Below are 12,074 nucleotides of genomic sequence, written 5' to 3' on the forward strand. Positions count from 1 at the left end.
TGCTGCATGTCGCCTCTCTCTCTCTCGCTCGCTCTCTCTCTCTCTCTCAGCCTGGTGGCCTTGACCTCCTGTTCCCTCCTCCCTCTCGCCCCACACTCCCTGTAGCAAAGTTAATGAGCTAAACACTGTCCTCCTGATATACCAGAGAGCAGAGCGTCAGTGTTCCCATCCCCCACCTCAACCGACAGTGTTGCTGCCTGTCTTCCTCTTTCTCATGTTAGTGGTGTCAACAGAATGAACAGACCACGTGTTGATCTGGCAAGACAAAAACAAGTATCAATAGTTGAAGCCTGTGTGTAGTGGTGGGTGGATGTTTGTATTGGATGATTGTGTTTATAATCAAGCCATGATATTCAACAACTCCATTACAATGTCAGACAACTAGACACCTTAACAACCAAATGGCCCTGTTGTATATAGATGCCTGGTTTGTTTTTGTCAAATGGAATTTGTCACAACGTAATGGTAGTAGGAGTGACAAGAAGGTAGCAAAGCTCATTCTGAAACTAATTAAAAAGGCAGACTAACTAAACGGAGCACAGAGATATATATATATATATATATATATATATAGCTCATTATGTCCTTTTCTTATAATTTTCTGACAAACATATCAGTTTGAGATTGGTGAAACATTTCTCATTGATCTTATGGGGACTTTGTGCTGGAAAGCTCTACATGCCCATTCACTCCCCCATGTCTCCCCTACAGAAGCCCACCCTGACCAACGACACGAAGGACACTGACTACATCCCCCATGACCTTCCCCAGCGGCAGTCTGTTCAACCCCTGGAGACATGCAGCATCGCCCGCAGAGCCAAGCGCATGAGAGCTGAGGTGGGCCTCTTCCTGGGTCTCCATAAGTCACAGTTCTACCTCTAGGTCCCCATAAGTTACAATAAGTACATTCGCTCATTTTTCATGCCTCTGACATGCGGTAGTAATAAAAAGTGGTGTAATGGCCTACAGCTTTGTTGACATTTTGTTTTAATTATTGTGATATGTTTTACTGGTACAGCATACCCCCACTATTTGTTTTGCTGGGAAGCAGTATTTCCTTATTTCACCCTGACTATAACTCACAATAGTTCTCGGGTCCTCATAAGACACAGCTCTTCCTGAGCCAATGGATGACTAACACCCTGTAAAACAAAAGCGGTGGTGTGCAGCTTTGCATGTATTTCTGGACACCAAACCAAAGATCTATTGTGTGTATGCAATTGTGAGCTCATAAAAAGGATGTTGCTATCCCTGAAATTCCTGTCGTGGTCCACATGGCATGGACCCCTCTTCTCTTTCTCTCTGGCAGGAAGGCTGTATGAAGACGGTGACCGAGGAGGACTGTGAGAACCGGCCCAACCTGAGGAGGAGGATGGGCTCCTACGTAGCCAAGCCAGAGCCACAGGCTGGTAAGCTCTGTCCTCTGGCAAAGTTTAGTGCAATGTGAAAGAACTGAATAAATTCATTAGGCCCTAATCTATGGATTTTACATGACTGGGAGTATGAAGGCCATCTGAACTGGGACATTTTCAGTTTCCAGGAACTATGTACAGATCCTTGCGACATGGGGCTGTGCATTATCATGCTGAGACATGAGGTGATGGAGGCAGATGAATGGCACGACACTGGGCCTCAAGATCTTGTCACAGTATCTCTGCGCATTCAAATTGCCATCAATAAAATGCAATTGTTCGGTGTACATTGTCCATAACTTATGCCTGCCCTGGTCACATAGCACTCTGGTCACAACATTGACATCAGCGTCCCGCTCGCTCACACAACTCCATACATGTGGTCTGTGACTGTGAGGCCGGTTGGACGTACTGACAAATTCTCTAAAAGGATGTTGGAGGCGGCTTATGGTAGAGAAATTAACATTCAGTTCTCTGGCAACAGCTGTGGTGGACACTCCTGCAGTCAGTTTGCCAAGTGCAAGCTCCCTTAACTTGAGACCTCTGTGGCATTGTGTGATACAACTGCACATTTTAGAGTGCCCTTTTATTGTTCCCAGCACAAGGTGTGCCTGATGTAATGATCACGCTGTTTAAACAGCTTCTTGATATGCCACACCTGTCACGTGTATGGATTATCTTGGAGAGGAGAAATACTCACTAACAGGGATGTAAATTAATTTCTGCACAAAATTTGAATGAGATAAGCCTTTTGTGCGTATGGAACATTTCTGGGATCATTTATTTCCGCTCATGAAACATGGGAAAAACACTTCATGTTGCATTTATTTTTGTTCAGTGTTTATTAGAACAGGGTTGTTTATTAGTACGTACTGTATTCCTTGGCCTCAATTAACAATGTGATAAATGTATTTCAGTGAAAGTGTTACCTGTTCAGGTGAAACAGGAAGCCACCGAGCATGAGGAGCCAATAACAAGTGACAAAGAAAACATGCTGACTAAGAAAAACGACCCCACAGTGAGTAAAGCACCTTTATATATGCTAATGTATTTTAGCTAATCAGGGCTAATTGCCTCTTCATTATTACTATGATGATGGTAATGAGTTTAATAACCATAATGGGTACCATTTATACAGGTCAGGTTTCTCTCAAAAGTAACTCATCCCATCCACCCACCTGGTTGATATATGGCAGCCATTTTGCAATGTTTTAGCTGAAAAGTGTATGTGTCTCTGTGTCTGTCTGTCTCAGGTGGACCAGTACATGTGTCTGGTGTGTGGCAGTGGAAGCGAAGAGGACCGCCTGCTGCTGTGTGACGGCTGTGACGACAGCTACCACACCTTCTGTCTGATCCCGCCCCTCCACGATGTCCCCAAAGGAGACTGGAGGTGTCCCAAGTGCCTTGCTCAGGTGACAGACAGCCTCTCTCTTCCAGACCCAATTACCATACTACTCTGTCAACACAATCCACACACCCCGTCCACTGGGGAAGCTGTTGAACACTGCAGTAGCAGTAGTCTGGAAATGGAAACTCCAATATTGTTTTCACTGTAAAGGCAAACACACAGCTCGACAAAAGCATGCTCAAATTCTGCTCTTCTGTATGTTATTTTCTGTAGCTACTCAATGGAATTCTTCTCCTGTTTTTTTTAAATGTTTTATTTTTTATTTAAAGGTGACATTTGCTGTATTAGTGCTTACTTCCCGTTCTTGTCTTCCCCACAGGAGTGTTGCAAACCTCAGGTAGCCTTTGGTTTCGAGCAGGCTGGCAGGGACTACTCTCTACGCACTTTTGGGGACATGGCAGACTCCTTCAAGTCAGACTATTTCAACATGCCGGTTCATGTAAGTTTGGTAGTATATGTGGTGTTTAGTAGAGGGAGAACTGGAAAATATTTGTATTTAACAAGTTTGAAATGGCGTGCTTCTGAACTCCAGCCTGATATTGACTGTATTAGATGGAGCTCAGTCGGAAGTTGAGGTAACGGTGTGTCTTTCTCTGTCTGTCAGATGGTTCCAACAGAGCTAGTGGAGAAGGAGTTCTGGCGCTTGGTCAGCACAATCGAAGAGGACGTTACTGTGGAGTATGGGGCAGACATCGCCTCCAAGGAGTTTGGGAGTGGCTTCCCCATCAGAGGCGGACGATTCCAAGTCTCCCCTGAGGATGAGGTACAAAGGCTCTCTTACAGGTTAACATAGGCTAGGTATTGGGAGGATTATGAAGTTTATTTTACCACAACATCATTGCAACAGTACATCATCTCCGATCTAGAGAGCAGTTTGTCACCTAAAGATAATACGTTTCTTTAGAATCTACTTCTCACAATATTTTCTAGATCTAGAATTGAGACAGTCATTAGCTAGCTAGTAGCTAATAATCACAACCTCCCAGAAATCTATGCCCCTCAGAGACCCTGGTAAAACTTGTTGCTAGTATTTATGGTGATATTGGAGTTCTAATGCAGATGAAACCCTTCCCAGTAAAGTAGCATCTCAGACCCAGTATCTTAGACTGTCACCCTGAGTTCAGTATAGCCTGAACTTGTCCTCTCTCTGACGCTTAGGATTACCTGAGCAGTGGCTGGAACCTGAACAACATGCCCGTGATGGACTCCTCGGTGCTGACTCACATTACGGCTGACATCTGTGGGATGAAGTTACCCTGGCTCTACGTGGGCATGTGCTTCTCCTCCTTCTGCTGGCACATTGAGGACCACTGGAGCTACTCCATCAACTACTTGCACTGGTATAGACAGGTGTCCTCTTAAGGCCCCACAGGCCATCGGTATAATATGACCTTGTGTCTGGACCTGGGATAACTTGGCCCTAGGTATCAAGCATTGGGTGTCTAAGGTCTAAGCAAATAGTCTCTGCTTATTTTATTCTGAGGAATCTTTTGAAACCCATATGCTTGTTTACTATTGGAGTTAGTTTATTGGTTGACGTGGTATTAAACACACAAGAATACACCTCGAGCTTTAGTGATAACGTCAGTGTTTTTGAGACAATGGCATCTGTGTTCTCAGGGGAGAGCCCAAGACGTGGTACGGGGTTCCGGGATACGCTGCAGAGAAGCTGGAGTGGGTGATGAGGAAACTGGCCCCCGAGCTGTTTGAGTCCCAGCCTGACCTCCTGCACCAGCTGGTCACCATCATGAACCCCAACACACTCATGAACCACGGCGTCCCCGTAAGTACCACACCCACCAACAACACACATACAGTGATGAAGGCAGGTGGGTAAGTGAAAAAAGATAACATTGTGTGTAGCTATGGTATTGGTCTAACCATGACTTCATACCTACTCTTCTCTAGATTTATCGCACCAATCAGTGCTCTGGTGAGTTTGTCATCACCTTCCCCAGAGCCTACCATAGTGGATTTAACCAGGGCTTCAACTTCGCTGAGGCTGTCAACTTTTGCACCATGGACTGGGTAAGATGCCATGAAGTCCCTCATAAATACCATACAGAAGCTAGTAATTTAATAACCGGAAGATGCTTCTAATGAGCAGTGGACAAAAGCCTTTATACCCTGTAGCTCTTTGGATCAAGTTTGGTTATCACTGATGTAACCAGCACTGTGTATGGATCTTGTTGATGGTGTTAAATCGATGGTAGAGTATAGTTCTAACCCAAAGCCTCCCGCTGTTTCTCAGATGCCCATGGGCCGCATGTGTGTGGACCACTATCGGCAGCTGAATAGGTACTGTGTCTTCTCCCACGACGAGATGGTCTGCAAGATGGCGTCCAAGGCGGACACCACCATGGATGTGGCCCTGGCCTCGGCTGTGCAGAGGGACATGACCGTCATGCTCCAGGAGGAAGACAAGCTGAGGGACAAAGTCAGCAAGATGGTGAGAGGCCTCTCATACCGGCACGTACAGTGCATTTGGAAAGTATATATGCACGTACAGTGCATTTGGAGAGTGGTACTGTATGTATATATATATATATATATATATATATATATACATATACAATCAAAAGTTTGGTCACACCTACTCATTCAAGGGCTTTTATTTTTACAATTTTCTACATTGTAGAATAATAGTGAACACATCATGAAAAATATGAAATAACACATGGAATCATGTAGTAACCACAAAACAAATCAAAGAATGCCGAGTGTGCAAAGCTGTCATCAAGGCGAAGGGTGGCTACTTTGAAGAATATAAAATATATATATTTGTTGAGATTGCCTGCAATGACAACAAGCTCAGTCCGATGATACTGTGACACACAGCCCCAGACCATGACGGACCCTCCACCTCCAAATCGATCCCACTCGAGAGTTCAGGTCTCGGTGTAATGCTCATTCCTTTGACGATAAATGCGAATCCGACCGTCACCCCTGGTGAGACAAAACTGCGACTCGTCAGTGAAGAGCACTTTTTGCTAGTCCTGTCTGGTCCAGCAACTGTGGGTTTGTGCCCGTAGGCAACGTGGTTGCCGGTGATGTCTGGTGAGGACCTGCCTTACAACAGGCCTACAAGCCCTTAGTCCAGCCTCTCTCAGCCTCTCTCAGCCTAGTCTGTACACTGATGGAGGGATTGTTCGTTCTGGTGAATATCTGTGAAGTAATTTAGATTTTTTCAAATTATCTTTGAAACACAGGGTCCTGAAAAAGGGACGTTTCTTTTTTTGCTGAGTTTATATACAAAAGTTATTCTAAAAATGATTAAATATACATTTTCCTCACAAATCTACACAATACCCCTTAATGACAAAGCGAAAAGTATTTTTTTATTTTAATTTTTACAGAAATACTTTATTCAGACTCTTTGCTAATGGATTTGAAATTGAGCTCGGGTGTATCCTGTTTACATTGATCGTCCTTGTTGTTTTTAAAACTTAAGTCCACCTGTGGTAAACTTAATTGATTGGACATGATTTGGAAAGGCACACACCTGTCTATATAAGGTCCCACAGTTGACAGTGCACGTCAGAGAAAAACCAAGCCACGAGGTCAAAGGAATTGTCCGTGGAGCTCCAAGACAGGATTGTGTCGAGGCACAGCTCTGAGGAAGGGTACCAAAACAATTATGCCGCATTGAAGGTCCCCAAGAACACAGTGGCCTCCGTCATTCTTAAATAGAACAAGTTTGGAACCACCAAGACTCTACCTAGAGCTGGCTGCCCGGACAAACTGAACAATGGCGGAGAAGGGCCTTGGTCAGGGATGTGACCAAGAACCCAATGTTCACTATGACAGAGCTCCAGAGTTCCTCTGTGGAGATGGTTGTCCTTCTGGAAGGTTTTCCTTTCTCTTCAGAACTTTACCAATCAGGCCTTTATGGTAGAGTGGCCAGACAGAAGCCACTCCTCAGTAAAAGGCACATGACAGCCCGCTTGGGGTTTGCCAAAAGGCACCTAAAGATTCTCAGACCACGAGAAACAAGATTCTCTGGTCTGATGAAACCAAGATTGAACTCTTTGGGCTGAATGCCAAGCATCACATCTGGGGAAGATCAGGCACCTCCCAACAGGGAGGCATGGTGGTGGCAGCATTATGCAGTGGGGATGTTTTTCAGCAGCATGGACTGGGAGACTAGTCAGGAGGGAAAGGTGAACAGAGCAAAGTACAGAGAGATCCTTGATGCAATCCTGCTCAGGACCTCAGACTGGGGTCAAGGTTCACCTTCCAACAGGACAACGACCCTAACCGCAAAGCCAAGACGACGCAGGGAGTGGCTTCGGGACAAGTCTTAATGTCCTTGAGTGACCCAGCCAGAGCCTGGACTTGAACCCGATCGAACATCTCTGGCGATACCTGAAAAAGGTGCTTCAACAAAGTACCTAGTGAAGGGTCTGAATACTTATGTAAATGTGATATTTCTGTTTTTATTTTTTTATACATTTGCAAAAATGTCTAATCCTGTTTTTGCTTTTTCATTATGGGGTGTTGTGTGTAGATTTAATACATTTTAGAATAAGGCTATAATGTAGCAAAATGTGGGGAAAGAAGGGGTCTGAGTACTTTCTGAATGCACTGTATTCTAGTCCTATCCAATTGAACTATTGCTCTACATATATTATTCTATCCATCTACTGTCCATACATCCCATTTATTTATACTCTGACATTGCTCTTCCTAATATTTCTTAATTCCATTCTTTAACTTTTTTAGAGGTGTGTATTCGATTACTGCACCGTTTCGCTACACTTGCAATAACATCTGCTAAATATGTGTATGCGACCAATACAATTTGATTTGAAATGGCCACAGTTAACTTTCCTCCACATGTGTCTATGTGCCCGGGTCATCCCTGTCTCTCCTCCTAGTATGGCTCTAGGTGTGGGTGTCTGTGTGTGATCTCTTTGACACTACTAATCTGTGGGTGTGTGTTGATGACCGTATCTGTGTTCCCAGGGCGTGCAGCGTTCCCAGCAGGCGGAGTACGACCTGCTGCCAGACGAGGAGCGCCAGTGTTCCAAATGCAGGACCACCTGCTACCTGTCTGCCCTCACCTGTCCCTGCAGTCCCGGCCAGCTGGTGTGTCTGCACCATGCCCACGACCTCTGCTCCTGCACCTCCAGCGAACTCACACTCAAGTAAGTCAATCCACAGCCAAGTTAGTTCTAAATGGCCACATAATGTTAATATACATCATGTCCCCCTCATTATGTACATCCCATGTTTTACAGAAACGCGCAGCCAACAGCTCAAATGCAAATTTACCGATCCCATGCACAAATGTATTTAAAAAAATAAATAATAATATTCTCAACTAAAATGCCCCTTTAAGAACGTGTCAACTTAAAGTAAGGGTCAAAGTTGGAGTGCGCAGCATTGAAACGTCTAAAGGCCTAGACCTGACGAAACACTAAAAAAATATGGGTCACCTGGCTAGAAAATCACCAATTGTGACAGCTCTGTTACTCAGCCAGGATTAGTCCTCAGAAACACACTAGACCTGTGTCTTGGTCTACAGCTACAGGTTTACCATGGCTGAGCTCTACCCCATGATGGAAGCAGTCACTCTGCGTGCTGAGTCCTACACATACTGGGTCTCCCATGTCAGTGACATCCTGGAGGCCAAACAAGACAAGAAAAGTGGTAAGTTGTAACCCTAAGTAGGATACCTCTTTGGGTTCAGGCATCTTTGTAATTCAAATGATTCCTTACGTAATAAAACGCTAAATGTTTTGGTTGCTTATTTGCATAACCCAAAGAAGACAAGATGTTATTAAATATCTCATGGAATGTTTTGTACTCCTCATCACCCAGATATGTTGTCTTAGTCTAAGGATGCACACAGAATACCAGAATAGTTTAAAATAGATTATTCTCTACCCTTTGCTAATTGTACAGCTTACTTTATCATTGGACCGTGATTCTTTGAATGCATTGATGACTGTGTTTTAAAGCCATGTTGGTTTATTTATGTGTGTTCAGGGTTGGAAGAGCTGCGCTCCTTGGTGGTGGAGGCAGAGGTGAAGCGGTTCCCTCAGAGTGACCTCCTGCGGCAGCTCCGCACAGTCACCCTGGATGCTGAGAAGTGTGCTGTGGTGGCCCAGCAGCTACTCATTGGGAAGAGACAGACCAGGTAGGCTGTGTGCGTATAAACACACATGATTTTATATTATTGTATTATCATGCTTTTTTAATAAAAAGATGTTACCCCCTTTTTCTCCCCAATTTCGATCTTGTCTCGTCGCTGCAACTCCCCAACGTGCTCGGGAGGCGAAGGTCGAGTCATGCATCCTCCGAAACATGACCCGCCAAACCGCGCTTCTTAACACCTGCCCGTTATCCCAGAAGCCAGCCAGACCAATGTGTCGGAGGAAACCCAGTTGAACTGACGACTGCGTTAAAACACTGCACCACTCGGGAGGCCCATTTAAAATGCTTTCTAATGTTAAAATTAGGGATGAACCGAAATTACAACATCCTCCACGACAGAGAACAGTTTGTCAAGGGCAATGAATACCATTATCTTGGCGTTAAGGGTTTTCGCCTTTGAGTTGTCTCGCTGAAATGTTCTTACTCTTTCAAAGGACTGCTCGACTTGAACTTGTTGGAAGTGTGAGCTTAGTTTTTTTTTATTTTGTTCTAAGTAGTCACCGAACGTCTGGGGGTAATGCAATTTAAAATGAGTAATTAGGTTTGTGGTATTGAAAGATTTCACTTTCTCCTGTCCTCTGGAAATGATAGCAGCACTAACGTTGCATATGGCCTTTTTGTTTTCTTCCTTTGAAACTTCCTTTGATCCACACAGCAGACATTGTGGGCCAGGTTAGGAATGCTGTGTTGCACATGTAGCTCAGTATTTTTCATGGCGTCATTGTCATCTACCTACGTTATATAGGTATGCACATCAGCGTTAAACTAGATATCGGGCCCATGCCGATGTTGGCATTTTTAGCAAATATCGTCCGATATGTTACCGATTTATATTGTGCATTCCTAGTTAACATCCTTTACCATACCTGATTCTTGTATTCTTAGCCACATAGTTAGCCAAATGATAGCTAATTCTGAAAGCAATAACGTAAGTAAGTAGCCTTGCACAAGCCTTGGCCTGACAAGCCAGAACAGCTTATAGGGTAGGAGCCAAAGGCAGCTTGATGTACAAGTACACGCCCTGGACAGGACACACATCTATCGCAGAACAAATGTGCTTTAGTGAAAATGTATTCCAGCTTGTGTGCCCTGAATGTTAGCCGTGTCTCTGATCTAGTGTGTTGTTGTCAGGTATCGTTCAGGTGGAAGGAAGTCCCAGAGCCAGAACCTGCTGACAGTGGAGGAGCTCAGGTCATTTGTCAGGCAGCTGCACAATCTGCCCTGCAGCATCCGCCAGGCCCCATTACTTAAGGTAGGTGTTAGGAAGGTTTTACTTGAAATATGGTTGACTTAATTACCTTACATGCTGACCACACCAAAAATAAATGTACACATACATGTTATTCAATCATTGCACCCACAATGCTCGCGCGCGTCAACGAGCGTCTGCATAGCCAGGCGCTAAAGTAGAACTTGGTTCTATTTGTGACGTTTGAAGCGCTGCAAGTCCCACCTCTCCCATCTCCTCATTAGTTTTTAGGGGCATATACCCATGTGGGTGATTGAAAGATGAACTGAGGTCCACACTCCAGTCCAGTTGGGTGGTGGTAATGCACCTTAAAGTTGGATGCCAACCATCATATAAAGTCCAAAAAAGAAGCCTGAAGGAGGAGAGATTACAAGAAACTAACTCTGTTTACCCTTTTATCTCTGGATTAATTGTCGGAGTAGAGGACCTTGTGCATTTCAGATAAAATAACAACCCAATGTTTATATCCTAAGACAAATTAGCTACTAACAGCAAGCTATTTAGCTAAATTACCATGAAGGTTTAATGCTTTTCGACCTGTCCCCATATTAATGTAGTTGGTTCAGAGTTTTGATATTTCAACCTGAGTGTCCTGATCGTGTCTGGTGTGGGTGGACAAAATCAACATGCGAACGATGACACACGCACGTGCGAGCGGTTTGGTCAGCATGTTAGTTAAATGACATTAAAGTAAATGCATGGTGATTGGGGCCGGAGGACCTACTACCACCACAGTGACAAGTACTTTGTTTCTCACTTCACTAACACACCTGACTCAGCTCAGCAGTCTTGATGAGTTGATTGATTACTTGATGTGACACTAGGCTGGGACAAAAGCCTACCTACAAGCCACCATAGTCTTTTAGGACCAGGAGAACACTGAAAAACAACTAATTGATTAGAGCTTTAACCTGCTTGTATTTCCCCCAGGACCTGCTGACCCGCGTGGATGACTTCCAGCAGAGCAGTGAGCAGCTCCTCTCTGATGAGGCCCCCAGCCCAGTGGCGCTGCAGGGCCTGCTGGACCTGAGCTTGGGCCTGGATGTGGAACTTCCCCAGCTGGCCCTGCTCAGGGAGAGGCTAGAGCAGGCCCGCTGGCTAGACGGGGTTAAGGGGGCCAGTGTCCGGCCACACAGCCTATGTCTGGACACCATGCGGAGGCTGATAGACCAGGGGGTGGGCCTGGCCCCACACAGCTCAGTGGAGAGGGCTATGGCCCGCCTGCAGGAGCTTCTTACCATGTCGGAGCACTGGGAGGAGCGGGCGCTCCGCCTCATGGAGGCTAGGTGAGAGGCAGACGAGGAGGCGAGTGGCTTAGACAGTACTGTAACTGAATATACAATGATTTATATATACACTAGATGACTGATAGGGGGCGCTATGTTTAAGCCATGATAGGGGGCGCTATGTTTAAGCCACGTCTTGTCACTCATCACCATTTTAGAAAATATTTTGGAAGCTACAGAAATGCCTTTTAATGTCTACATTATTCTATTACAGACCTTAATGCATACATTTTTACATTATATTATGTGAGCTTAACATAAATGTCTGAAAATATATAAATGTTTTCCTTAAAGTATCATTTTTAGAGATTACTGTTACTGTCCCCACTACTACAAAAAATACTTAAATGCATGTAATTTTGTCCTTAACATTTAATTGAAATACTGTAGAATTCCATTCAGCCACTCAATAGCCAATACATAGCATCAGCAATCCAGGGTTTATATACACTGAGTGTACCTAACATTGGGGACACTATTAATATTGAGTTGCACACCCTTTTGCCCATCATGAATTCGTCGGGGCATGGACTCCACAAGGTGTCGAAAGCGTTCCATTG

At 44.6% G+C, this 12,074-nt stretch overlaps 1 protein-coding gene across 2 annotated transcripts in view; it reads left to right on the top strand.

Moving 5' to 3' along the window:
• Positions 1-12,074, top strand: part of LOC139370978 (lysine-specific demethylase 5B-B-like) — a 31,349-nt gene that overhangs the window by 9,403 nt on the left and 9,872 nt on the right. For both annotated transcript variants that reach the window (XM_071110925.1, XM_071110923.1), the window contains 15 exons: positions 712-837; positions 1,310-1,409; positions 2,330-2,430; positions 2,666-2,824; positions 3,140-3,259; positions 3,425-3,583; positions 3,979-4,160; positions 4,441-4,603; positions 4,729-4,848; positions 5,072-5,269; positions 7,786-7,967; positions 8,348-8,472; positions 8,812-8,962; positions 10,111-10,231; positions 11,159-11,514. In XM_071110925.1, the coding sequence (XP_070967026.1) occupies positions 712-837; positions 1,310-1,409; positions 2,330-2,430; positions 2,666-2,824; positions 3,140-3,259; positions 3,425-3,583; positions 3,979-4,160; positions 4,441-4,603; positions 4,729-4,848; positions 5,072-5,269; positions 7,786-7,967; positions 8,348-8,472; positions 8,812-8,962; positions 10,111-10,231; positions 11,159-11,514 (2,363 nt within the window). The remainder of the gene's footprint in view (positions 1-711; positions 838-1,309; positions 1,410-2,329; positions 2,431-2,665; positions 2,825-3,139; positions 3,260-3,424; positions 3,584-3,978; positions 4,161-4,440; positions 4,604-4,728; positions 4,849-5,071; positions 5,270-7,785; positions 7,968-8,347; positions 8,473-8,811; positions 8,963-10,110; positions 10,232-11,158; positions 11,515-12,074) is intronic.

The sequence above is a fragment of the Oncorhynchus clarkii genome, chromosome 17, assembly GCF_045791955.1.
Source record: "Oncorhynchus clarkii lewisi isolate Uvic-CL-2024 chromosome 17, UVic_Ocla_1.0, whole genome shotgun sequence".
Classification (NCBI taxonomy): domain Eukaryota; kingdom Metazoa; phylum Chordata; class Actinopteri; order Salmoniformes; family Salmonidae; genus Oncorhynchus; species Oncorhynchus clarkii.